Below are 27412 nucleotides of genomic sequence, written 5' to 3'. Positions count from 1 at the left end.
CCCAGCCCACACGTGGCCCTTTCCCGCGCTCCGCGCTGCCCTCCCTTCCCGCTGCCGCCCAGCCGCCCCCGGCCAGACCGCTCCACGACATGCACCCCCCATACATAGACTCTGCCATACATACAGCCCCCTCATACACACACCCTGCCCTACATACACCCCCACATATACTTGCAGCCATACATACACCCCCATACGTACACCTCCATACATTCATCCCCCCATACATTCCGCCAGGCGTGCCTGGCCAGGCAGCACCACCTTATCCATGCCCCTGGTCCCCACTGCGATGGAGCCTCTCACCACCGTCGCTTCTAGGACAGGTTTTATTTAATAAAATAAAGTACAGCGATCCAACAGGGGTGAATCACAGGCAGGCACAGCCCCAGGGCTCCCCAGCACCCTGCTCTCCCAGTCAGAGCAGGCACACGCAGCCCGGCAGCGCTGGGTGCTGCCGGCAGCACCCCTGCTGGAGTGGTGCTCCAGGCCAGGGGAGGGTGCTGCCCTCCCTGGTGCGTACAGGGCTGCCTTGCTCACACCTGGCTCGCGTTCGCACTGGGTGCAGGGCACACTGCCACCAAAGCTGCTGGCCTCAGGTGCACGGGAGAGGAGCATGCACGGGGCCCGGGCTTCCCAAACTAGCTAGGGCCTCCCATCCCCAGTGGACCCCCCCGGGAGCCCAGGGCGGGCCAGCAGGGAGCAGCGTGAGGGCCGGTGACGGGCAGAACGGAGTGTTCAAGGCAGGGAGGGTACTGGGGGCTGCCCCACGCTGCGTGAAGCCAGGGTGTGCCTGTGGGCGGGCAGCCAGGGGTGGCAGGCACCCGCAGGCAGCTCAGTTGGATGCCAGCAGGGAACTGTGGGAGGACAGGTCCATGCTGCTGGCACTCAGGCCTCTGCTCTCTGCGCGGAGGCCTTGGGTACCCTGAAAAACACACTGTCCGTGAGTCAGAGCACCCACACCACACACCCACGCCCCGAGGCTGCTGGGAGCCAGCTTGCTCCTGTGCCAGTCCAGCAACCCCCCCACATCTCTCACTGTGCAAGCCAGGACTCCCCTGGGGTGATTTCAGCCCCTTTTGGTGCCAGTGCTACCCTCCCTGCTCCCATTCCCTGGCTGGCAGGTTTGCCAGGTGGGGGTGTTACTCAGAGGCAATGCTCCGATCTGGAAAAAGGGGCTGTTCCCACATGGCCTGCCATGTCCGGTGCGGCCCTTTCCACAGCCCCCTGTTCCTGCACCTGACCGCGCTCACCTCGAACGAAGCATCACTAGACTTGTGCAGGTAGTTTAATGACGCGGCTCGTTTCATGCTACAAGAAAGCACAGGAGAGCGTGTGTGAGCTTGCACTCAGACAGGCCCCAGCCCCCTGGGTGGCGGGACTGCTGGCCCTACCCAGTGCACCCGACCGAGGCCGTACCTGGTGTTCCTGGGCTCCAGGGGGCCATTGCCCTGCAGTTTCTTGACCAACATCTCGCTGCTCCTCCGTATCACATCCCGGATCTTTCCCAGGGAGCTGCTGCGCTGGAGGGTGCCACTGCCATCCTGGACACAGAGACACAAGCCGGGGGTGGCGGCTGAGCGGCAGTGAGCAGGCTCCAGTGTGCCATGGATGGGTGGCCAGGACTGGGTCTGGCTCCAAAAACCCCCTTGCCTGCTTGCGCTGGGGATATATGCCTGGCCCAGAGCAGGCTTACTGCTTGCTAGCTGGCTATTGTTTGCCCTGGTCTTCTGGGACACACATGGACCACAGAGCCCTGGACCCCCGCCATGGCCTCGCTCAGCCAGACCTGTGGGCTCCTGCCTGTCCAGTGTGAGCCCCATGCCCCTGCTCAGAGCTGGTGCAACCCCGTCTCCTGGGCCAGCTCAGGCAGCAGTCACTGGGAGCTCCTGGTGGCCAGGGAAGCACCCAGCCCTACTGGGCCCTCCAGCCTGGGGGGCAGCGTTGGTCAGGCCAGGCCATGCTGTCTTTTCCTGTCGAGGACCCTGCCCATTTACTGCTGGCTGGAGACCGGCCTCCCCCTTCCCCGCTGCACCTGTGCCGTTCCCCCTCTCCCACTCAGCATTTGCCCTGGTGTACATCTCGCCTGGGGCACCCTGGGCTCACTCGTGCCAGATGAAACCACCCTGCATGCACACACACACTCGTCCCATCCCTAAATCCCCTAAGACGAACAGCTTTGAGTCCACTGAGTGATTCACACAGCTCAATCTGGGACGTATTTGGCTGGGCCAATGCTCTGCATGGCCCAAGCCAGCACCTCTCGTGTCAGCCCCCCAGCTTCAGCTGCACCCATCCCTGCTAACTGCTCATGGGTGGCTCTTTGCAGGGCTTTCTTCACCACTGCCTGCATTATCCAAGGGGCAAAACCAGGCCCAAAGCTGGTTCCCCAGTCTGCTTCTTCCCATGTGCCCCCCAAAGTCCCTGCTATACAGAAACACACACTCAGCCCACGACAGGCTCTAGTACATCTCCTGCCTTTAGCTCCGCAGGCCCGTACGGCGCAGACCGCCAACACGACGTTGGCTCGTGCTGCTGGGCCTCTGTGGCAACAAAGTCTCCCCCACAGCCAGACTCATTACACAAGGTTGTGGGGTCACTGCTGAAGTGGGGTTGCTTTTGCTTTGATGGCTTGGCAACAACAGCAGTCCTCCCTGGTCCAAGCCCCTCGCTGTCTTCCCTGGCACGCTGAGGCTGAAGAAACAAAGCCAAGGTGACCACGAAAGCCCTTCGCTCCTTTTGAGCGTGTATTCAGGCCCCTTCATACTGCTCTGAACACACACAAGGCCCCGTAGCCCTGGCCGGCAGCAGCAAGTGCTCTAGGACTGTCAGCAAAGCTCTGCAGACAAGCAGGGTCTGCTTAGGCAGTCTGCCCTTGTACTGAACCCAAAGTTTCCAGGACCTGTTGCGCCCCTGGGGAATCTTTTCCAACATCTTCCTGCACTAGCTGTCCAAAAGTGATCCAGCCCTGCACCTTTCTCCACTAGCTGAACATTTCTTTTCCTATCAGCAGTCCTTCCACCAGAAACTGATCCCATCCCTTCCTGCACAAGCCAAGCGCACTGCACATCATGATGAAGGGTTTTGAAAGTGGGAACTGTGTACCGTTGCTGCAAGGCATGCCACTACCAGGAATGTGGAGAGCACTGTAAATATCAGCAAAGCAAACAATTCAACTCCTCTAGCAGGCACCCTGGGCTCAGCAGCCAGCAGGGAAGGTTTCGGAAGAGCCGGCCCTTGGTACCTGGCACAAGTGAGGATGTGGGAGAGCAAAAGAGCCCTCCCCACCCACTAGGCAAGAAACACATGGCTGCCCTCCTTGCAAGGTACTGTTGTACTGTCTGCTGTTCCTCCTTCCAGGACACGCATAAGCTGGGGGAGGAGAAAGGCACAGTGCTGGGGTAGGAGAGCAGGACCATAGGACAGGGGCAGCAGGATCTGGCCAGGGAGGATGCTCTGGGGTCAGGGCTGGAGGATGGGGCCACATTTCCCCAGCTGCAATGATGCAGGCTGACTGCAGACCAACACCAGAACCAGGCACTGCTGCATACTGGGTTAAAAATAGCCTCCCCTCTCCCCCCACTCCCTTTTCTCCACAGTTATTTTTAACCCAGAACATTTATGGGTCTCGGTTTACCGCAGAGCCCCCACCCCATCGCACCCAGCAGGCTGAGAGCATTCAAAGAGCACAAGGCAGCCCCAGCACTGAGCCACTCTCTGCCACGTGCTCCCACCCTGTCCATCTCATGGAGGCAGCAGGCTTGGGCAGGATACAGCAGCACATGGCACTTCGCACCCAAGGACACAACAGAGCATTCTCTGGCTCACAGAAACAGCTCTTGGGGAAGGCCTGAGCTCAGCCACCCTGGGGCTGCCCTGCCACATGGCCACTGAGCCGGGCAAGGGAACATACGCAAGCCCTGGAGAAGTTTGGAGGCCAAGGAGAGGCAGAGTGGAGTTGGGTTCCTTGCCTCCACTGCTTGGCCTGCATGAGGTGCCCCTGCACCTCCCATGGGGCAGCACATCCCCCTGTGCGTGCACAGGCACAGGCGCTGCATACCCCCATGCCAGCTCCCAGCAACAGGTCTGCCCACCCCTCCACCCCTGGGCTGACCGGCACTGGCCTGCAGAGCATGGAAATAAGCACAGGGCAGCGGTTTGGGTCTGTCTGCCTTTAATAGGAGGTACGGTTGTTACAGCACCGGGTCCAAGTCAGGGCAAAGCACAGGGGCAGACAGTGCCAAGGCCTGCAGTCGCCCCACACTGAGGATTCGCCCTGCTCTGGGGCACGGGGCAGCACTGGGAGAGAAGGGGCAGCCCAAGAGCACTTGGGTCCTGAGCTCCAGCCCCCACGACCCTGAGGACAGACCTCCTTCCAGCAAGCACAAGCTCCCAGGGGAGCAGTACGCACGTGCCCTAGGGCCTCCATGCCACTGTGGGAGAGCCAGGTCCAGACAGACGAAAGCACATTTAGCATCACAGTCTGCCAGATGACTAGCATGGGAGAAATAAAGAAATGATCTAGCTAAATAAATATGGGGGGGGTGCGCTGGCCTCCAGGCTCTATCCTGCAAGCTGCAGCTTCCCCAGCCTCCTTCCCAGGCAGAAGAGCTGGGGAAGGCCACGTCCTACAGGAGATGGGATGAGGGTGGGCACTCCAGGGTGCAAATCTCAGGGCAGTGGTGGCCTGACCCTATGAAACATCCCCTTCCCGGCAGCGACCGACAGTCCTGGACCCTGTGCAGGCCTGGAGTCCTGGCAGAGGCATGGAGCCATCCCTGCACAAGCCCGAGGTCAGCACTGCGTCCTTGGCTAGGGCAAGGTTAGGGTTTTCCCACCCACTTGGCTGGGGTCACAGCCCAGACAGGGACTCACAGCCCCAGAGCCCAAGCCTAGCCTGGCAAGGGCAAGCCAGCTGCTCTCCTCCATCAGCAGTGTGACCCCTTCTCCCCAGGAAAGCTTTCTCCTCCTGCAGACACGTCCCTCCAGCCGCTTCATCTGCCCCCACATGCTCAAAGCAGCCCAAGCCCCAGCTCTTTCTCCTCACACCTTTCTTAGCACCTACTTTTTTCCAGACCACTCCACTCTAAGCCAACCCTTTTCCCATCTCAGCCACCTCTAACTGGCCCCCTACAGAAGGGCTCTGCTTTCCTCTTACTCTTCCTCCTTCTGCCTTTAATAAGCAGCAAACAGCTCTACCCTCGCCTCTCCCAGAAGCAATGCCTGGGGGCTCCAGAGCAAGGGGGAGCCAATTCACCCTTTAATGCCAGCAGCCAAGGGACTGAGTTACTATATCAAGTCAGGAAGCCACAACCAAATGTGCTTGTCCTAGCAGGTCCCTGTTCCACGCATGGCTTTTGGCTGTCACCACCTCCCATCCTGTCCTGGCTGCACAGTAGCTGTAGACTACCCTCCATCCCCATGCTCCTGCAGAGAGGTCTACATGTTGCCCCTGGGTTGCAGAGCTCAGCCAGGAGGAGGATGGCAGGACAGGGACACCTACCACCCTGTGCTGCAGGGAGAGCCTGGCACACCGGTGGCCAGCGCAGGTTTGCTGCGGGGCACTAACATCAGCTAAGCCTACAGGGAAGGAAGCAACTGTGCACACAACAGCCCTGCCAAGGCGAAGCCTCTGTGTCCCAAAACAGTCCCCCATCTTCATGCCTCCATCCTGGCCTCTGCAGAGATGGAGGGAACAAGCTAGGATGGTTGAGGATGTCTAATGACGGTGGAGTCGGCACGCCTGGAGTGAAGACAATCCCCCGCAGGCTTGGTCCCCAGGTCCCTGGGGATGTGCAAGGGCAGGCTGGGGAGGGGGTGGTGGCACACAAGGGGACGGCGGTCCCTCGCCCTGGCCAGGGGGAGCAGCCAGCTCCACGCAGCTTCTTCCTGCTCTTGCTGGCTACGGGACTGGAGCTGGGCCCACGTGGCCAGGCACTCCTCTGCAGGTGCTGCGGTGCCCTCGCGCGCTGGGAGGGTTGGGGGACTGGCGTGGAGATCTTGCCGAGGAAGGAGGGATGGTGTGGAGGAAAAGTCGGAAGGTACAACACAAACATCCAGGTGATTGCGGTGGAGGGGAAAGAGGGAGTCTCGGGAGGCATTTAAGCCTAGTGCACAGAGAGGAGAAAGACACAATTTACAAGGCCATGAGGATGCAGGTAACCCAGGCAGCAGGCAGGGCAGTGCCCAGGCTGCCCATAGTGACAGCAGGCCACTTTGGACAAGGAAGGAGACTTGTGAGGCTGAAACACTAGGGCTCACACCTCAGCCAGCACATTCTAGCAGGCTGGTGGGAACAGCTAGCTTGGGGAGGAACAGCCATGGTGCCACGGTGTAAGTGCTCCCTGCTCTTGGGCCTCATGCACCCACAGGGTGCCTGCAGAGACTTCAGCACTGCCAAGCTGGTGCCACCCCTCCCCTCATAGCCCAGCCCCTGGGTCTCTCAGCCCAATCACCTGGGCAGCAAGAGGCTGCTCCAGGCCCCAAGGCGCTCCCAGAGCTGCCCAGGGCAGCAGGGCACGAAGGTCGCTGGCATCCTCAGGGTTGCTGCGGCCCTGCCTGCAGCAGTCAACAGTTGAGGGTTGGCAGTAGCGACTGGCCTGAGGCAGTACATTTGAGGTCTCCAGACCAGCATGGGGAACAACTGGCTGTGACAGACAGGAGCAGAGGGACCTGTCTTGGCCTCCTTTCTGGGGGAGCTGCAGCTCAGCGCAGGGCTGCTGGCTAGGGAGAGGGAGCTGGCTACTTTGGCAGCAGGCTGGGAAAGGCATCTAGGAACACGTGGCAGCACCCATATCCCCAGGGTGCTGAGCTAGCTCCCAAACCCTACAACGGGCTGCCTCAAGGCAGGCCTGGCAGGCCCCTGGGGAAGGATCACACTGGCAGGGACAGCCCAAAAGCACAGTTCCCCTCAGCTGGGCTGTGGGAGGGGAGGGCATTGCCTGCTCGTCTCAGCATGATCAGCTCAGAGACCACCAGGAAGGTCTCTCAGACCACCACCAGCGCAGAGCAATCAGCCACCACCACAGCCAGGAGGAACTGCAGAGAGATACTGCCAGGACAGGGACTAAGTGATCCTAACCTGAAACCACAGCCCTCCCTCCACACTTGTCCAGCCCATGACAGGGAGCACAAGGCCCAGGGTTGGTGCCTTGCCAGGGCGAGGACCCTCTTTGGGCCTGATCCCAAGGGCTGGGACAGGGTACAGCCCTGCATCTGGAGGACCCTCTGAGCCCCTTTGCAGCTGTGCTCCCCAAGGTCCCCTCTAGCCACCTCCTGGGTACAATCCACAATCAAGAGAGCCAGCGGCTTCAGGCTTCGGATCTGAGGGGCTGTCATGGCAACAGAGAAGAGGAAGGAGGAAGGGAGGGAGCTCATGCAGGGTGAGGATGGAGGCGAGCCATGTAGGGGAAGAGTTAGTGACAGCAGACATGAGGAGGGAGTGGAGAACTTGTGTGCTCAGTGCATTGCCTGTGTCGAGCCACAACCACCCCTAGGTGCTAGCTATGCTATGATCCCAGCTAGAGCCTGCCAGAAGCACAGGCAGTGTTAACAGCTCTCACGGCCCTTGAGCCAAGCACCCACCAGCGCAATGCTCACATGCTGCTTCTTCTCCATCCTTCTCCTTACAGAGGTTGAAAATCACTTGTCTCAGACCCAGACCACTACCCTCCTCCAAACTCAGAGCTAGTGACCAAAGTGCTTTTCAGTTTCAGAGCAAGCCTAGGCAGCCTCAAATCACCCTGCCTGATTCTCAACTAACACCAGCCTCTTTTGCCACCACTGGTCAGCCTGGCCTGGCTTCCCACAAAGGACCTGCCTTTTATCACCTCTGCTTGGCCAGAGACCACAGATGGCACAAGACCAGGAGAGGGGGACAGCAAAGACATTAGCTACAGACTATTCCCTGTACCCTGCAGTCACTCAGTTGCACAGACACACCAGGCACACACACACGCAACCCTCCCCAGACTCAGAACTGCCTGTGGCATGGTGCAGGACAGTCAGCCAAGCTGCTCACAGCAGCTGCGTGGGCCTGAGATGGGGCTGATGCTCTCAGCCAGGGGCCTCAAGAGGGGAGCAGCAGGGAGAGGTGTTAATAAGGGTGTCAGGGCTAAGATTAAGGGCAGGCCAGGACCAGCTCGTGCTGTGTATCGCCAGGGCCTGACAGCCCCTTGGAAGGAGGAGCCATCAGTTGGGAATACCTGGCTTGTAAACCAGAAGCCGGGCCCAGACACGCACCTCCATGGGCCTGCTGGTTCATGCCAAGAGAGAGGAGAGGGAAGTGTGCAGGGAACAAATGGAGGCAGACAAGGATGCCACGACAGGCCACGTGGGGAGAGCCCTGAGCCAGGCTGTCCCCTGCCTCTGGCAGCCGGCCGAGGCCATTCTTGATGGTGTCTTGTACTTACCCCGCTCCATTCCACGCCCATACTCACTTCCTCGCTACCGTCTGTGGCATTCTCGTACTTGACGCTGCCCCCCAGGCTCCGCCGCCTCTCTGTGCCATTGCCCTCCTTCAAGATCTCCACCACCTTGGTCTGGTTGATCGGGTCAATGCCCTGCAAGCAGAAAGGGACAAGGAAGGGCTAGAGGCTTTGCCCTTCTGCACTCCTTCCCTCCAGTGCTCCGCTATGCCATCACCCTGCCTGGTCCAGTCCCATCTCTTGACCATTATCCCATCACAGCCAAAACCCTCCTATGCAGAAAGGACAGAGCCAAGTGCACTTCAGCTCTCAGCAGTCCCTGTTCAAATTCCAACTCAGGAAGTCCCCTCCAAGCCACCAGCCACCCTGGGGGATAAGGACACATGGCCTCAAAGCTGACAGCTTGGTTTCTTTGTGCGTCAGTGTGTGAAGGTTTCTGCTCAGTCCCTGTGCTGGGCACTAACAGCTCCTGCTTTGTTATTTGAAGACTGAGAGGAGGTTAGAGTAGGAGGTGCCCCTGGAAATCTCTAGGGAGTCCCCTAGACTAGAAGCTACCAGGAAGAAAGTCTCAGCTACTGGCAAAGCCCAGAACCCTGTCCTGGTACAGCTACACACTTCTGCACCCTGAGAGCCACATATGCTTCCCCCACTCTTACATGCACACACACACCCTAACACACATCCCTCGCACGCATGTGTGCACTTGCACACCCCCATGTGCATACAAGCACCTGCATGCCCCTGCACAAATGCAACCCCAACCATCAAGGTGTTCCAGCATTGCGCAAATGTAACCTAAGGGCATTAGAGGCTGTAAGGCACAGGAGAGCCCACCACCACACGCCGAGCCAAATGCCATGCTGCAACCTGCCACCCCTGAGTGCCACAGTATCCCCCGCCACTGGGGAAGGTCCCTCCAGGGTTACCTGCCGCCGAGAGCGAACTGCGCACTCCTCCAGGGTCTCAGCTGCCTCTAGCTTGCCCTGGCGCCGGTACAGCGCGCCCAGATTCCTCAGGGTAGTGTTCACGGTTGGGCTGCAGAGACAGATGGAGGGTGAGGGGGAGCTCAGCAGCCACCTCCTGCCAGAGCCTGCAGCTGCCTGTGAACCCCTCTTACCTGCTAACTTTGCAGGCCTTGTACCAGCCGCCGTACTCGGCGTAGGGAGCACTATCTCTGTGTTTGCTCTGTAGGGTGAGAAGAGAGTCATTAACCCCACACCCGCTGCAATTCTCCAGCCTGGGCTCTCCTGCTGGGTCCCAGGAGCAGCGCCCAGGCCATGCTGGGCCATCCCCAGCACCAGTGCTGCTTTTGGAAATGGAAACACAATGTGCAAACACTGTCATGAAGCACAGGGGATTCCCAGAGGGGAAGCTGAAACCACTTTCCCTGCAACAGATTTGGGCTGCAAGCAGAGGTGACATCTGCATCCCAGCAATAAGCATGCTCCCATCTCCTTGCCCCTTCCACAGTGTCAGAAGCGGCAGGGCCAAGGCAACCCATCCACACAACTCTCCAAGGGCTGCGGTGTTGTTCCCACTCCTCACCAGCACACAACAGGAGACAGAAAACCCCAGAGGCAGGCCGGTCAGCCAGCAAAAGCACTAAAACCCGCAGCTGTGGCTAGCAAAGGGATCAGCCAGCCACAGCTCCACCTTCTGCCTGTGGGGTCAAGCCTGCCCCCAGCAGGCTCTGCCCCGCTAGCTGTCCCCTTGCCACCCTCAGCCTTTGCACGCCAGAGCCAGCCAGCTGCACCCCCTGCCCCCGGCCAGGAGCAAAGAGGCTGCCAGACAGGCAGTGACGCCCAAGGAGAAAGCTGGGGCTGGGATGACCCAGCGTGCAGGGTGCTGGCTCCTGGCCAGCACTGCCTGGGTCAGCATGAGCCATGGTGCCTGCAGGCAGGAGTCACTGCTGCTGTAGGAGTGGGGCTGCCTGCCCAGGCACCATGCACCCTGGGGCACCCATGCCCCTGACTCTGCACCCACAGGACATGCAGGCTGGGTAGGCAGCGCCCAGCTCAGCTCCAAGCGCAGCAGAGCTGCTCTCACCAAGGACCAAGGCTCCAGTGGATGCTGGGGGCCACTGCTCTGCAGCAGGGGTTTCCTTCCAGCAAGGGCTCTAGCCCCAAAGGAACAGTTCTCACAGGCCCTTTCTCCTGCTCAGCCCCACAGCACTCCTAGGAGCTTTAAGCCATGTGCTGGAGCTTCCCTGAGCCATACAGTACACTTTGGTTTCCTTGCCCCAAAGCCTGCACAGCCTGTGCACCCCTAGGGGACAAGAGAGCCCAAGATTCAAAACACCTCAACACTTTATGCATAGGTATCCATGAGTTGGTGGCTGAACCCAAGGGGAAAGGTGTTAAATGCCTAGCCCCAAACCTGGGACTGCCAGCTGTGCCCAAGGCCCTGCCACAGGCAGGAAAGCTGGCCTGCCCCTGCTGCCCATTGAGAATGGAGTGGAAGGGGGGGGGGGAGGGAGGGAAAAAAAAGTGAAGCTCTGCAAGGAGGGGTTTGATATTTTTTAATAGGAGATATGGAAATGCAGCACAAGGTGGAGAGCAGAAGCAGCAGGCCCTGGGCCAGCAGTACAAGCAGGTCTGCAGTCACTGCTGCGAGGACTCCGCCAATCACGCCATTCGGGCACAGCTGCCCTGGAGGCAGCAGTCCTAGAGGCAGAAGCCCCAGGGCTACGAGGAGAGGCTCAGCCCTTGCCCCAGGCTGCAAAATGAATCTCATTCTTGTGAGCTCCCCTTGCCAAGAAACACTTGCCTCCTCCTAAAACTGGTGCCCAAACCAGGCCCAATGGATCACATTCCTGGGTCCTCTCCCCTTCTACCCCAAGTATCCCCTGAAGGGCAGCCTGTTCTCTTATCCCTGCAGCAAAGCCAGCTAGATGGAGAACAGCTCCACACTGCAAATGTCTACATTTGACACATCCCACTTCTCCAAAGATATCATAAGAAGCACCTCAACCCTAGAGAGGGCAAGAAAAGCCCAGTACCAACTCAGCCTTTGATTTCTCCTGTGTGGGATGGTGCCATAGCAAAAGCAGTACAATTTTTTTGCAGCAGAGTAGGGCACAGTGCCGGGCAGAGCTGAGCCTGCCACAGCCCTGTGCTTGGGACCCCACAGAGTGGTTTGATGGAAGGATGCAGTACACTGGCAGGAGGCAGCTGCCAGGACCCTGCTCTTAGAACTCACAGGATGGGAATGATAAAGGGCTAAGCCAGGCCTGCAAGCCTGCTGGCTGAGCCCATGAAGGGATGGGGCCTGCTCTGAGGGCAAAGGGAAAGGAGAGAGCCAGCGTCTACTCCCACAGCAGCTAAACATAGCCCAGAGACCTTCATCCTGCTTCTTCACTCTCCTGGCAAAAAGCACACAAAGGTCTTGGGGAAAGCAGAGGCAGGACACAGCTGCATTTATCAGTTGTGGCACATAGCAGTGCTGGGGCAACAGCAGCAATAGCTTCTCCGTCTCTCAGCCAAGTTCAAGGCAAATGCAATGCATGTCTGCCCTTGTTCAGGGACCAGCTAGAACATGGTGCAGCTACGGCCTGCCCTGACCAGAACAGGGTTTCAGGAAGTTTGTTTCTGTTTCTCAAGCAAGGTGACAGCAGCAGTGTCTTCTTAGTCTCCCTTTTTCCCAGGCAGCCTTAGAGCTGCTTTGGGAGCAGTGCTCCGAGCACTAGCAGCTCTTTGAGACACAGTGCCAAGGCCCTGTGGCACTGCCATCTGCCATCTTCCGTCTGCACGCCCTACAGGGATCACTAAAGCAAAGAGAGAGAGAGAGAGAGAGAGAGAGAGGGAGAGAGAGAGAGAGAGAGAGAGAGAGAGAGAGAGCGCGCGCGCATGCAGCATGGCTGAAGGGCTGAAAAAGCCCCTGCGTCAGGAACAGCATCAAGCCCTGATGGGCCTCCAACTCCTGCTGCCCTGAGGAGCAGTCATGCCTTTTCCCCACACCTGTAGGCTCACAGGGACCCTTCCTGGCCATTGTCCATGGCAGCTCACCATGGCAGCTCTTCAGACTGCAGAAAGGAGGGCCTGTTTGTGATGGGAGAGAGGAGCAAAACCCCAGGACTTCCTTCCCCTCCCAGGGCTCTCACTGCTGTCAACAGGTTGCAGCACCAGCTCAGACTCACCTTGCTCATCTCCTCTCTCTCTTCTGCATGCATCCATATCGGCTTGTGCTCATCTGCGCAGGGAAGAACACAGGATAGCTCCACTCACCACCTCATCCTGCCAGTCTGCTGCTTCCTCTGGGGCTCTGCCTCCTGCACAGCCCACTGCTCCATCCCCAAAGCCAGTGGCTCTTGCCCCCAAAGCCAGTGGCTCACCAGAGGGAGGTGACAGAGCTTCCAGCCACTGGCCAGAGTACCAAGTAGGGCAAGTGACACTGCAAGGGAAGTAAGGAACATGTCCTCCCATGGGGGAATACCTGTGCCAGGAGTACAACAGAGACCTCAGTCCATGCCGGGAATAGCTGTGCCACTTGCCACTACCTCTTTTAGCCACAACAGTGCCCAACCTAGCAAAGACTGAGAGCCAGAGCTCTCTAAGACCTCTTCTCAGAGAAAAGGTGGGGCACAAGACAGGAATGATGGTATCTCAAGGGCTGCCCCAAGCAGGAATCTCACAAGGCACCCCATCCTTCTGCCAGTGGGTTATCAGAACCAGCCAAGACAGGGCTGAGAGCCAGGAGACCAAACTGCACATCCCTCCCCAGCTCCAACAGCTGCTGTACAAACCATCCACGGAGCCAAACTCCTTCACGTGAGCACGAGTGAGAATCTCCTTATACAGGACCTCCGCGTCCTTATATTTGCCTTGCTTCAGGTAACAGGAGGCCTACAACCAAAAAAAACACAGCTCCAGCTCTGCTGCCAGATTAACCAGCCCTCCAGCCACACAGATTAACCTCCCTTCCCTGCCTTCTCCCCGCTTCCTCCAAGCGCCAGGCAATGCTTGCCTCGCACACCACTCTCCATTGCCACACTGCCTCTTCTCATGATCTCACCAGGTTGTTCTTGGTTTTGGCCACATTGGGGTCATCAGGACCCAGGCGGCTCTCATAGATCTCCAGTGCTCGGCAGTAATAGTACTCCACCTCCTCATACTTGCCCTGGTTCTGGCACAGCAGGGCTAGGTTGTTCAGCTGCTTGGCAACATCAGGATGATCTTTGCCTAGGACCTAGGGAAGTCAGAAAAGAGGAGCCACAAAAAGACAACACTCAAACACTGCAGTAGGCTCCTGGTGACAGCCAGGCAGCTCTGGCCCTAGCCAGGTTGCTCTATCATGCTGATTCCCTGTCCAGCACGCTAGAAATGACAGCAAGGGAGTAAGCAGGCACTGCAGTCCCTCTAGGATGTGCCTATGCCAGACAGGAGCCAAGGACAATAGAAGCTAAGAGGAGAAATCAGGCCTTCCATCTCCTGCCAGGCCCTCTAACACTGGAAACACTGGAGAGACGGGAAAGTTGGTGGCAGAATCAACACCAGGACAGGCTAGATGGAGGCAACAGCCACTTTTCAAGCCAGGGGTCATCCTTCTTTCTAAGCAATACTTGGTCCTGGATCTCCCAGGTGCAGTGTGGTACCGGGAGAAAACCCTCAAAGAGCTGGAAGGAAGGAGAGCATGGGGGACCGGTACCTTCTCACGGATCTCCAGGGCTCGCTTACATAGTGGCTCTGCTTCTTTGTACTTTCCTCTCTTGCCATAGAGAACAGCCAGATTGTTCAAGGTTGCTGCCACCTGCAGAGACATAAGCTTCTCTGTGAAACCAAGTAGGGTCCACCAGGATCAAACAAGGGGACTGGGTGGCAACACCAGTAACTGTCCCATTTCCTTTATCCCTGCAGTACAGCTGCTTCTGGAGAGAGAGGGCTCCAGAGACAGAAGGCTACCCTGCCTAGATCGGAGGATCCAGGAGAAGTCAATTACCCCTGTCAGGCCATACTGAAGGAGGCAAAAGAGGCAAAGTAGTGTCCCACACTGTGTGAGTAGCACCCTTCACACCACAGGGCACACTGCTCTCCTTGGCAGTCCAGCACGAAGGGCCTAGTCATGGACATCCCTAAAGGGAAGCAGGGCACTGTTCCAGCCCTGTTGGCACCCACTGTATAAGGGAAGCAACCAAAAGAAAAAGGAGACACTCACCGCTGGGTGGTCTTTGCCCAGGGTCTTCTCACGGATGGAGAGAGCATCATTCAGGAGGTGTGCTGCCTCTTTGTATTTATTCTGATCCCTGAAGTACAAAGTCTATCAGTTCTTAGGTGTTTGGACACCACAGCCTATGGCAAGCAGCATCTGGAGCAAGTCCTGCTTTCACACAGATCCAGCCCCCACAGCCCTTCTACTTCTCCTTTCATCCCTACCTTAGCCAGTCCCTATTTATACTGGGGAGTTTGGCAGTCCAAATCCTTCATCTATGTCAAAACCTTTTCAAGAGGCAAACCACTGGAAGCTAGAGGAGCTCCCTTGTCACCACAAGTCCTGCCCTGGCAAAGGGGAGAGGCAGAAAGCTCTGCTGGCCCAGTCCTGCCCTCCCCACCATGCTCACCTGTACACCAGTGCCAGGATGTTGAGCATGGTGGCCACATCAGGGTGATCATGGCCCGATGTCTTCTCCAGGTCCTCCAGTGCCTGCTTGCAGAGTGGCACAGCCACCTCGTAGCGTCCCTGTGAGGCGTACTGGATGACAAGGTTGTGGAGGGTACGCAAGCGTGCGGGGATCTCATAGCCTCCCTGCTGGGCAGCTGCCACTGCACTGCTGTGCTGGTGGGGCACTGTGGGCACAGATGAGTAAATGAGAGTACATTGGGCACAACAGGCTCGAACAGAGGTAGTCAGCAACTATGCATGAGCACAGACACTTACATCCAGGACCCTGCTCCTCCTCCTCATTTGGAAACAGATCATCCAGAGAGTCCTTGGTGGAGTCACCCTCCTTCTCCTCCTAAAAGAATGGGGATCATGATGCTGTTGGCCCAGGCTGCTACCATATCTGAGGACCAAATCTGCTGCCAACCTCTCCTCCGCACTGCAGCCCACCAAGGCCCTCAGCTTCCCTGTGGTCTCTGTCACCTTCCCCCTCCCAACCAGTGAAGCCAATGCAATATCCCCCAACACACCCTGGCACCCTTCCCCATGTTCTGCCTGAGACCCTGCCCCATGCAGTCTCCCTTTGGTTGCAAGCATTGCTGGTGCATGGAAGCTGGCAAGGGACGAGGCTATCAAACCTAGGCAATCCCACTGGTCCCAACCCACTGTGCCCACCCCCCCCCCCCACACACACAAAGGTAGCTGTTCCCCCAGACAAGGGCATACCGAAGGCGAGACATCCTCATCATACTTCTTCAGCTGGTTCATGAATTCAAGGTGTTTCTTCTCCTCCTCCAGCTGGGCCACAGTCTGCTCACTGCGCTGCAGCTTCTGCTGGGTGTTGGCGAGCTCATCACGCAGCCACTGATTCTCCTGGCACAGTCTCCGCACCTGAGCGCGCAGCTTCTGCTTCTCTGACTCCACGGCGTTCAGATGGTTGGACAACGCCATCATCACCTTGCCAAAATTCCCAGCTGGTCAGTCAGTACCCACCGCAATCCTGAGTCCCCCATAACATGCATGCTTTGGGCCCACCCTCAATGCCAGTCTGGCCTTCTACATTCAACTCTTTACTGCCCCTGCAGCTTACAGAAAACAGCCAAATGCCTGCCTTCCCCATCAGTCCTGGCTACCACCTACAAGGGTGCTCACCACTCTCACCTGAGCTTCCCCAAGGCCCAGTTCAATCATCTCCACTGACTTGCGAAGCAGGTTGGATTTTTCATGCACGAGGTTGGCTTCTTCATCCTTTTTCAGGCACTTGATGGTCTCCAGCAAGCTGTGCAGGATGGAGTTGTGTTCGTTCTTGAGTGCCTCCAGCCCCTGCATCACCAGCTTGGTGTTGGAAATAATCTCCTCTTGGCTCAGCTTGTCCAGTTTCTCCTCCCTTGGGTACACCATGGTGGACATAGTCCTGCTCCTGCAGCCCTACACAGAGGGAGACACAAAACCCAGGAGCTTCAATGTTATTTCAGAGAGCTGTAATCAGACAAGTGTAAGCCTCCTTCAGGCAGCCAGAGCAACTGGCTACCCACTCCAAGTCCTTCCCCTTCATCTTCCCCTCTCCCTTCGGCAGCAGGCAGATCCCAGGGCACGTGCCTCTCTGCTTCTGTAGCATGAAGCACCGGCGGCCAGTGTAGGTGGCACGTGTGGACAGCAGACAAAAAGGCCAGAATGAGCACTGACCTCCAATACACCCACACCCCTGGCAGCAAGGAAAGCTGATTTAGCTTCCATTTAAGAGCAGAGATCTGCAGTCGGCAGCTGGGGTTGCAACACGTACACCTCCTGCCCACAAATCACTGATGCGAGGAGGCTGTCAGAGCTCAACGCCTCTTCTGACTGCGGAAGAGAGGGAATAGAAAGTGGAGGGATGCCAGCGCAAAGCTTTCCGCTTCCTCAACAGTAAATTCCCTGGAAGAGCACCTCTCAGACTGGGAGGCACCTGTGGACTTACCAGACCAGCCAACAAATTCCCTGACCAGAAGTGGACCCTGAAAATCTCAGCCCCCAGCACAGAACAGCCCTTGTGGTGATAAGGGACACAAAAATGCCAACATTAACTGAAGCACGTCTGTGTGGGGAAGCTTACATGCACCAACTGCTTGAGTTATACTAGTGTAACCCTTGTGTGGGCGTCAGCTTGAAACAGCAGCAGCTTTTCTAGCTTCATTTGCCCTGCTGCCAGCCCAAGGACTCCTCAGGATGGCACAAGGACTCTGCACTCCTTCCCTGCCTCATTCTCCCCATCTATACAACAGGAGAGTACCAAGCTACTGCCTTTACACAGGGGCACCGAGTGCTACAATCCACAATGTCAGCATGACTGCGAGATCCCTGCATAGCAAATGCAAGAGCTAGGGAGAGCCGTACCTCACATTGCAACGCCCCTCAGCAGGCAGTGGCACCTGCCCAGTAACACCTTTCTGCAGGCCCAGGGCTGGCAGTAGGCAGTGCAACCCGAGCACCCCAGACCCTGGGACCCTGCTGGCAGACTGCCCAGGGGTTACACAGCACGGTGGTGAGGCAGGCAGAGAAGCCAGCAGATCTGTCTTTGTCCTCCTGCAGAACGCACCTCTGCAGGATTTGAGCTCTTTGGCAACAGTCTTGGGCCTGGGTTTACAGAGCGAGCAGAAATGCCATCCCCAGCAAAAGAGAGAGCAGAGCTCCTCTCCTCCCCAAGCCTCCTCTCCTCCCCAGTCGCACATTTTGCCCAGGAGGGCTCAGAATGATCCCCCAGCTCAGCTACCACCAGCTCTGTTTAGGAGCAGGCCCTGGGCATGAGAGAGGACCAGTTTCCTCCTCACTGCAGCAGGGAAAGAGAAGATGGATGGAGCTGGGGCAGATGCTGCGAGCACACACAGCCTGTTACACCCCACCTGCCTCTTCCTGGTTAGCCTCACTACTCCAGAACCTCCTCAAGTTGTTTTACAGGCCTCAGCTCTCCTCTCAGCTCCTCTGTGGTCTCTGCTCCACCCCTCACAAAGTGCAGTGATCTCTCAATGCACAGCAGAGCCCTTACTGAACCTCTCAGCAGTGCAAAAAGAAACACTTCATGTTGCCTGAAGACTGGGTTCCTGTTCATACCTTTCAGCAGGAATTGACTGTCCTCCCACACAAAGTCACAATACTGAATTCACATTTACCTCATGATCCATCAGCAGCACCAGCCCTATGCAGAACCTCATCATATCCTTCCCTTTTGGGTGTCTGCTGTTCCCTGCATGCAGCCACTCCGATCATTTTGTACTTCACTCTCAGAAGTTTCATCTGGCCTGTGACATTCGCCCGTTTGTGTAGGAGAACATCATGTTGCAAGAACAGCGTGGAAAACCCCACTAAAGTCAAGACACAGGGCATGGACTACTGCTTTGAAGGAAAAAAAGAGGTCTGTTGGGAGTTGGCTGCCATTCACATCATCTCTTTCAAATTGCTTAACTGCCAGTTTCTGGAGAATCTGTCTGGTCCATAATTCCCCCGTTTCTCTCTTTCTCCACCTTTATAAAACATTTGGGGGAGCAACTGTGTGCTAAAGCAACAAGAGGAAGAAAAAATAAACACACCCTAAAATAAGCCTTCTGCTGGTGAGTGCAATTCAGGAAGAGACATGCAATGATTCCTGTCTCCAGAGAAAATCAGGGACAGGATACAGGCTAGTGGCCCCGGAGAAAGTGAGTGCTGCTACATCCAGCATCCCACTGCCACCCTGCTCTGAAAGGGGTCCACACAGCCTCCTAGAAAGGCTTGGCAGATACCTACCTGCTTCCACTGAAGCCAAGGTAATGACTGCCAAAGGACAAAATGGACCTGTCATTGGCTTCAGCTCAGGAAGAAACTCAGCCCCAGACTTAAAAAAACAGAGAAATCAGGAAATGGGAGTCCTCTGGAGCAGAACCAATACTCAGAGACATGAGGAGGTCCCCAGGGGCTGCCTCGTACCCAGCACACAACAAAACTAGAGCTCTGCCCTAAAGCTCATGCAGGCTGCACAGCTGCAAATGCTTCTTCATCTGTGCCTCCATATACAGGGTCAGCTGTGAAACACTGACAGTTTTCAAGGAAGCATTACGGATGCCCCTACAGAGAGGCTGAGCTCTTGCTGCCATCTTTAATAAGCACACTACAAACACATGGGGGAGAGGCACACATTATGAATCGTGACAAAAAGCCACCATCGGAGCTTGCACCTTGCTAGATAACAGAGTCAGACAAGACCCAGATCCATAGGAAATCAGCCTCATTAATTCCACTGCACACAGAATTACTTCTCAACTGAGAAGCCTCTGAGCTGTGTGTTAAAATAGCAGCATCTCTACACCAACAACATCCTGTCTTTCTTCAGCCTTTCCAGCAGAAAAAGTCGAGAGTGTTTCACAGTCCCCCATGATCAACTTTTTTCAGAACTTTCGACATTTCAGAGCATCCAAGAAGGGAAAATAAGTAAAATGTCCTGACCCAGGGCACATCACACTCAGCCTACCCTGGAACTGCATATAACAATCCTCAAGAAATCCCAGTACTGATATGCCTTATCTCTTCAGCTGTGCAAACACCTACGAAGCCCTCACCTTTCTCCCTTAAGAGATGGGCAGACTCCGATGCCCCAGACACATAGCTCTGCTAGGTACCAACAGGCTTAGCACCCAGCTCTGACTTCCCATGCAAGGGTGTAGGAGGGACTGTCCAGGCTGGACACTGCCCCATAAAGGCACAAGACCAGGGAACAGCACTCAGGCTGTCCTATTCCTCTCCCAAGTACCAACAAGGAGATAAAGGGAGAACTGCAGAGGAGTCATTTCAATGTTGCTACCTCCTGCACAGGAAAGAAAGCTCACAAATGCTGGTGAGAGGTGATTTATTATCCCTCCAAACTGACACTTCATCCTTACAGCACCTTATGCCTAGCTCTCCCTAGTGCCAGCAGGTCTACACCCAGCGCATGGCCCTCAAGAGAGCAAACATGCTCTATGGCAACCGACACTAAGGTCGGGCAGGCTGAGGCTGCTGTGTAAGCACTCTTCCCACTCCCACACGTTCAGTAAAGGGAACCGAGTGCCTTTTGTCCAGGCAAAATATCGACTCAGAGAAGGGAAGACACCACCCTTTGCCTTTGGAAGGGGGAGGTTCAGGCTGGGCAGTTTGGGAATAGGAAGAAAGGGTGTTTTTCCAATAGGTGTCCTTGGGAGCTGGAGCGCCCAGCTCCCAGCTTCTCCTGCTGGCTCCCCTACAGCTCTGCGGGTGCCGCAGCCCAGGTCTCCAGCAGCATTTTTCTGCTCTACTTGGCACATCTACCCTATTCACAGTAAGTTGCTGGAACAGTCTGGCTTTCCAGCAACACCCCTCTCCCCTCCCCTCCCCTGCTCTCCTTCGGAGGAGCATTGCAGGAGGACAGGGGAGGAACATGCATGCACCGAGCTTTCTGGCAGTTGCAGCAATGAGCTGGGAATCCACCAGGCAGCACGTCCTGCTGGGCAGAAACCTTCCTCCTAGGCAGAAACCTTCTTCCTTGATTTCAAGTGCATAATCAGGCAATTGCTGAGCATCAACAATTTCATCAGCCCACTCTTCTGCCTCTGAAAACTGTTCCCACATGCAAGAGCTTTAAGAGGAAAGAGCTGGAAGCTTCACTGCTTGTCTCTCAAACCCACAACAGCTGCCCCATCAGAAACTGGGATGCCAGACTAAACGGGTCCAAGTGAATCTTAAAGTTTAGATCATGATGCCCAATGCTGGAAGACCACAGGGAGCAACAAAATTATCACCAGGAAAAGCAGGAATCAACTACAATAAGAACAGAGACTTGAGGTGGTCATTACCTGCACCTGTACCTCTACAAAGTCAGCTCCCTTCACCATCTCCCCACATATCGTTGGACAAAGCGTGTATGAGACACACGGAAGTGCCAAGACTTGCACAAGCAACACTGTCAAGACAGTAATTGCAACTTCCTTCAAACCGTGGATGGCCTGCCTCTCCTTTTTGTACAGAAGCAAGCAAAAATTTTAGCAGCACACTCTTCTGTGGGAGAAAAATGATATAAGGATATGGTGGCAGTAGAAAAAACAACTGGGTTCTAGGGGGTGGGGAAAAAAAAAACTTCCTGTGAGAAAGAATAAAACTGATTCTTAGTGAGAACAAGAGACCAAGTTTGGGAGATGGACAGCAACGATAGCATTTTAGAGATGGAAACATGGGACCTGAAGTCTTATTTCACAATAAGCATCATCCCAGTCGTGTGCTGCGGGACATGCCTTTGCCACCTGGAGAATGAAGAAAGCTATGTATTTGGGAAGCAGACCACAACTTGATAGAAGCAGGGAGGGTTTTTTCCTTTGCACCTCTGCAAGCTCATTACTGTTAAACAACACAATAAAAGATCTCTGGGAAGACTGGCCAAACTCCAATTAAGCTGAGACTGAAATCGGCAATTGCTGAGCCTCCACTCCTAAGGGACATTGAAACTACACCGAGACCTAATGCCTTAGACATTCAAAAATAAAACAGCAGCAGTAAAAAGCAAACAGAGTCCCTGGGTGGCAACCATCAGAGAGGCTGTGTCACAAGCACAAGCTTTCTCCCATTTTTCATACTGTGGCATCAGAAAAGAAAGAGACAGAGCCTAGGAAGCTCCTGCTGCATAGCCAGAACACATTCACACCACCAGGCAATGTTCACACCGCCACATCACTGCCAGCAGAACCGCCGCACCCAGGTGACCTGTGACAACGCCATGGAAAAGGGACACGCTGGTGCTGCCAACTCACACATTGCAGGCGGTGTGTCCGGAGCTGCTCCCATACAGGGAACACAGGAAATATAATCAACTCTGTGTGGTGCCCAAGAACTTCACAGCTCTGAGCAGCTGCACACACACATGTTGAGGCTTCAGAAACAAAGGCAAGAAAAGGATGTTTTGCAAGTGAAAAGACAGATGGGCGCACAGTCAGCTTCAGGGTAATGTTAAGAACTGCTGCAGCTAGGAATAAGAGCCAGAAATTAAAGGACAAATGCTGAACTCCTAAAAGGAAGGACTGCAGCAATAATTGCAGTATATGGCTCCCTGCTGGAATACATGCCTGCTGAGGCAGCCATGCATGGCAGGGGGCAGGAACAGTACGCCATGATGCTCATAACCACTGCCAAAAATGCCTGGTACATCTCATGCTCCCTTTCCAAGGAGAAAGGTTCTCCATGGCTCTGTGCAATGGTGATCACACAAGCAGGAGGTCAGACGGGTTTCAGCATCTCACAAACTCATACCCAGTGCAGGAGGGCACATCTCTAAGCTGCAATCCCAAAGCCAGGAGATGCCACTCAAACTCTGATACACGTGAGGCCTCCTACCATCATTTGACTCTGGCTCATGAACTTCCCCATCCTGCTGTCAGAAAAGGGGGCTCCTAGGAGCTGCATCATCTGCCCCAGGGTCTTCCCCAAACCTAGCCTCCAGCCTGGACTTTTCTTGCACTACAGACAGTCTTGAGAGTCAGACTGACACACAGATGATCCCATGTATGCTAGAGAGACTGATGTGCTGCAATTTGCACCCCAATAGAAGAGCCTGCGATGGCTCTTGCATCACTTGGAGGGGTGCCTGGAGGTCTCTTGTTCATCCCCCACTCAAAGCAGGGCCATCTAGATCAGGTGTTTGAGAGCTGTGTCCAGTCCAGGCTTAAGTATCTCCCAAGATGGAGATCTCACAACTCCTCCAGACTCCTGTCCCACAGTTGAACCATCCTCCCAAGGAAGAAAAAAAAAAAGTCCTAATCTGAAGTCCAATTGGATAAATGCTTTGGGACCGAGGGGCCAGGCATCACAGCACTAGACACAGACCCTGAGCCCAAAGGAAGGGAATGCAGCACATGTGTCCTTTCACCAGGGCCACACTGGGACAGGTCTCTCCCCTGCTGAAAACAGCGCAGTCCTCCCTGGACAGGGATGAGGAGCTAGGATTGCATCTTTCAGCAGCAGCTGACACATGCCTGCTCTAGCCAAGTGAGAAGCTCCAGGAGTTTTTCTAGATGCCAGAAGGCTTGCGTTGAGAAAGTCTGTGCTAACCAGCAAGCTGCAAGAGCCCCTTGGGCTTTTAACTAGGGCTAAGGAAACAGATTTGCAACTCACATGGAGGCACCCTCCCACACAAAGACAGGAGACTCCCTACCTGCTCCTTCCCCTCAGCACTAAACATTTCTCTCTGTCCCAGAGGCTTCAGCTCCCCAACATCTAACAGAAAACACACCCTAACATAACCCTACTGAAACCTAGAGTAAGGTTGTTACTGGCTTTCCAAGGACTTAGCCACAGTGACCTGGGTTCAGGTTGCTGCAGAAAGGACCATAGCACTTCTCACCCCTCCTGCCTCCAGCCCACAGCTGGAAAGGTCAAGAGAAAAGCTACTAGGGCTTGTTCCGATTGACCAGAGCAAACAATTCCTGTGTTACCAAAGCTTGATCCAGTGGCAATAGCATAGCTGCACTGAGGAAGAGAGGGAAGCTGTCCTGGCTGGCTTTGTGTCAGATCAGTTACTCCTCTCAAGACCAGAAAGGTCTTACTCCTTTCATTCATTAGTGATCAAAGAATACAGACATTGGAGGCAACAAAGAGAAGAAGAAAAAAAACAAAAATAAAAAAACCCACATGCCATTAGCAGAAAGCCAGTTTGCTCCTTACAGTAGTTCCTGCTAGCTACAAACCCAGCTGGCCTGGGAAACACGCAGCTTTCAGCAGGCCAGAGGAACGCAGCCTTCATCTCCCACCTTCAGCAGCCACCAGCAAGCTTGCGCTAGCATCACCAGATCAGCTGATAAGACCTTGTTTTTAAACTCTCGGTCGTGTCTGCAGCAGCTAGCCAAATCCATTCTGCATCTGCTGTGCCTGGGACTACAGTGGAACACCATTAAAACGTGTTTCAGGCTAGCGGAGAGAAGAGCTAAGCAAGCTGGAGCGAAGCCAGGACAAGCATCTCTTCCCAGCTTCAGACTCTGATTGGGAGTCTTGCTCTATAAAACACACAGTGAGAGCCATTACCTCGCCCTGACAGCACAAAGTGGTTTTAAAGCAGGCAGAGTAATTCTCAGGAGCCAGTGCCTCTGTAGGCATCTGTCTAATGCGAGGGCTATGCACTGGACGAGCTTCAGAAGTAGAGGAGGCAGCCAGGGTACAGCTGGGCCCAGCAACCACCCTGGAGCTACTCTGGGTACCCAGCATGGCTCTGCAGAGCCCATGGTCCCCTCACTGCATACCTGGGGCAGCTGCAAAGACCAGCTGACTGCAGGCTGCAAGAGGGGGTTTTTACTCTCAGAAACAAGCAGGTCTCAAACCATAAGGAGGCAGCCAAATTCATACAGTTTTTTTTTTTTCCCACTCGTATGATAAGCAAAGGACCTGGTCTGGCTCTGGCTCCCTCAGCTAGCTGAAGCTCTTTGAGGAGCTATGCAGCTCTTTACATGAAATGAAAATCAAGCTTGTATCCAGCAGCTCTGGCAAGGTCAAAGTCTTGCCACATCTCCCTTGTGCCCCTGTGAGGCCCATTTTGGTATTTGCGGTTAATGCTGTTGTGCCTACCTGGACACTCCTCCAAAACAGATGAGAGAACATGCACTTCCTGCTCCTTCTGCCAACTACAGCAAAGCTCAGATGCATTTATTTACCCCACGTCTGTGCTGGCCAGACCTTTGATCCCCGGCATGCTAAATGCCACCCTCATTCCTCTCAGACAGAGGAGGATGGGTGCTTTCCACCTCTCGAAGCACGACAAGGTGGCGCAGAGAGGGGAGACCAAGGGCACTAGAGGAGACCCTGGCGTGGAACAGCTGGGGCAAAGATGCAGGAGAGAGCCTGCATGATGCAGGGGAGACCCATGGCTGCTGGCAATATGCCGCTGCCTCATCACTGTGCAGATCTCTCCGGGCTGCCTGGCCAGAGCGCTCTGCGGCAATGCCATCCCCCAGTGCCGCTTCAGACACCTCCTCCCAGCCGCATCCTCTCCTTCCCAGAGCTTTACTGGCGATTGCCCCCCACCCCCACACAGACCTTTTGTAGGGTGTACCCCCACTTGGGAGCAGCTGGGCAAGCAATTTATTAGCAGGAGGAAGGTTTGGGGGGGGGGGGGAAATAAGGCTTCTGAAAGTTTGAGAGCCATTGCTGTATGCTAGGAGCTGTCTCCGTCATCGCCTCTCCGGCTTTGTCTGGCAGCCAGAGGCACGCCCGCCGCGTATCCTTGGGACAAGCAAGCCAGAGAAACCCCTTCCTCCCCTTCCCAGGGCCACTGCAGAGCAGTTTAGTGCCCACTGGTCTAACTGCAGCCATCCCAGCAGCAAAGCTTTCATCGCCTCTCCCCCAAAATCACGGCTCAAAGCAGCTCTTTGTTACAGGATGGCTGGGTGCCCTGCCCATCTCAGTCACCGGATGAGAATCTTCCGCCCACCCTGTGCCACGGAGGAGCAGTACCTGGATGCCTGCAGCGGCTTGTCCAGCGTCAGCACTCCCAGGTGCCCCAGCACTGCGGCGAGCAGAGGAGCACAGGCAGCGGCAACTCGTGGGTCCAACGACATCCGCCGCGCTGCCCTGCGGTCCCAGCAGAAATGCAGGCACCAGGCACTCAGCAGCCAACCACACTGCAGTAGGGGGAGGGGAGGGGATGCAGCCCAGCTCCCGAAACACTACCTAATCGCTCTCCTGGGAGCATGGAAAGCACTGCGCACAGCAATCCCACGGCTCCCGCATCCAGGGTCCTTCCCACAGGAGCAGCAAGGAGCAAGGCAGAGCAGCCAAACTGCTGCCACACATTGCCTGAAAGGCTCTGCCCCACCATCGCTGTCAGGCTCCATAGCTAAAGCCATCCCTGCGGTGCTCCCAGCCAGACCAGCTCCATCCTACATTTCAGCCTGTGGTTTTGCCTCCCTGTTCATTGTCACCCTCACCTGTGTCCCTGCTGCTGATCCTGTTCCAAGCACATGGAGCTACAGGAAACCCTCCAACTGTGCAATTGCTGTTTCTGTGCCTGCAGAAATGGCCAGTTACAGAATGAGATTGCTGGGAGGCCTCCTGCGCTGGCACTGTGCAGTGCAAAGCTGAGCCAGGTACTGCCTGAGAAGTATTCGTACTCTAGATGCTTTATGCAAAGAAACGACATGCCGCAGCATCACTGCATACAGCCTTGCTACCAGCTTTTCGCTATGACCATCTCATCCATGATAACACGCAACCTTCGCAGCACTCTCTGCAACGTTTCCCGAGTCTCCAGAAGTGTGCTGTCTCCAACTGTCTACTTCTGCCCAAGCCTGTGCTTCATCGGGATTCCCACGTCCCCCCCCTCCCCCCCCAACCCAGGCTGCCCCAGAGGCAAGAAGGGCTTCAAGTGTCCCAGGAGAGAGCCCAGCCAAGTTCACACACAGGCTCCCTCTTGCCTCATCTCACAATACGCATTTCTTCATTAAGGCACCTTATTGTTCTTCCTCTCCTGGCTCTGGAGGTCAAAGGCAGCTGGTTATGCAGTACCCATAGCCACAGTGTGGTTAAAAAAAAAACAAACCACAACGGTGGAGATTTTATAGCAGGAGCACAAGCACGTATTATTTATCTTACAGTAGAAGCCACTCCTGGCAGTGAGGACACAGCCTAATTATAGAGCAGTGACTCCTGCAATCTGCGCCCGCGGCACCCTGGCGACAGTCACGGCTGGGGCTTTGGGGCCGCGCCGCTGCTCCCATAGACGCGCACCCTCCCCGCTCCCCCCCTCCCCCCGGGAGGCGCCCGGCCGCTGCCAGCGCGGCGGGCGAGGGCACCGCCAGCCCCGGCCGCCGGCTCCGGGCCTCCCCGAGCAGCGCGGCCGCCTCGGGCCCAGCCGGCTCCTACCTCCGCCGCAGAAGAGGCGCCCCGCCGGCTCCAAAGTCCGCGAGAGCGGCCCTCGTATCACCAAGTGGCAGGAGCGCGCTGAGGCGGCGGGTAAACATTAGCTCGCCCCCGCCCGCCCGCCTGGCCCGGGCTCCCCCCGCGCCGCAGCCCAAACCGCCGCGGGCCCGGCCAGCGCCGCACGGCACAAGCGGGGCCTCGCCCCCCCCGCGGGGCAGCGGGGCCTCCCCAAGCCCCCCGGGCCGCAGCCCCGCTCGCCCCCCCCGGGGGCGGCCTGGGCAGGGGGCCGGGCCCCAGGGGAACGCCGCCGCCGCCGCCACTCGCCCTACCTGCTCGGCGCAGGGCCGCGGCGCCGCTCGCAGCGCGCTCGTCCCTTCGCGTCGCGGCCCGGCTCGGGGCGGCGGCGGCGGCAGCTCGGGGCGGGCTGCAGGGCGAGACCCGACCGGCAGCACCGCCCCCCCCCCCCCAGCAGGGCTCAGCCCCTTTAAATCCAACATGGCCGCCCCGGCCGGCGCGCGCGCGCCCCCTGGCTTCACGCGGAG

General features: G+C 56.3%; 1 protein-coding gene across 6 annotated transcripts; it reads right to left on the bottom strand.

The window, feature by feature from the left end:
* Positions 1-308: 308 nt before the first annotated feature.
* On the bottom strand, positions 309-27302 carry KLC4 (kinesin light chain 4). Of its 6 annotated transcripts, none has more exons than XM_067292678.1 (16): positions 27200-27302; positions 16179-16445; positions 15744-15974; positions 15294-15372; positions 14977-15202; positions 14574-14661; positions 14067-14168; positions 13434-13607; positions 13165-13264; positions 12559-12611; positions 9541-9608; positions 9350-9458; positions 8409-8558; positions 1417-1541; positions 1251-1308; positions 309-922 (listed from the first exon to the last, which is right to left on the bottom strand). In XM_067292678.1, exons 2-16 carry the CDS (start codon positions 16425-16427, stop codon positions 833-835), a joined length of 1902 nt encoding a protein of 633 aa, XP_067148779.1. In that variant the 5' UTR covers positions 16428-16445; positions 27200-27302; the 3' UTR covers positions 309-832. The 6 variants fall into 6 exon arrangements, with proteins under 6 accessions (XP_067148779.1, XP_067148781.1, XP_067148780.1 ...); XM_067292680.1 differs by having other exon boundaries at positions 8436-8558; XM_067292679.1 differs by lacking the exon at positions 27200-27302 and adding an exon at positions 26874-26920.
* Between the last annotated feature and the right edge of the window lie 110 nt (positions 27303-27412).

The sequence above is a fragment of the Apteryx mantelli genome, chromosome 3 (assembly GCF_036417845.1).
Source record: "Apteryx mantelli isolate bAptMan1 chromosome 3, bAptMan1.hap1, whole genome shotgun sequence".
Taxonomy (NCBI): Eukaryota; Metazoa; Chordata; class Aves; order Apterygiformes; family Apterygidae; genus Apteryx; species Apteryx mantelli.
Note: the sequence above shows the minus strand (reverse complement) of the source record. Positions and strands in the feature narration are given on the sequence as shown.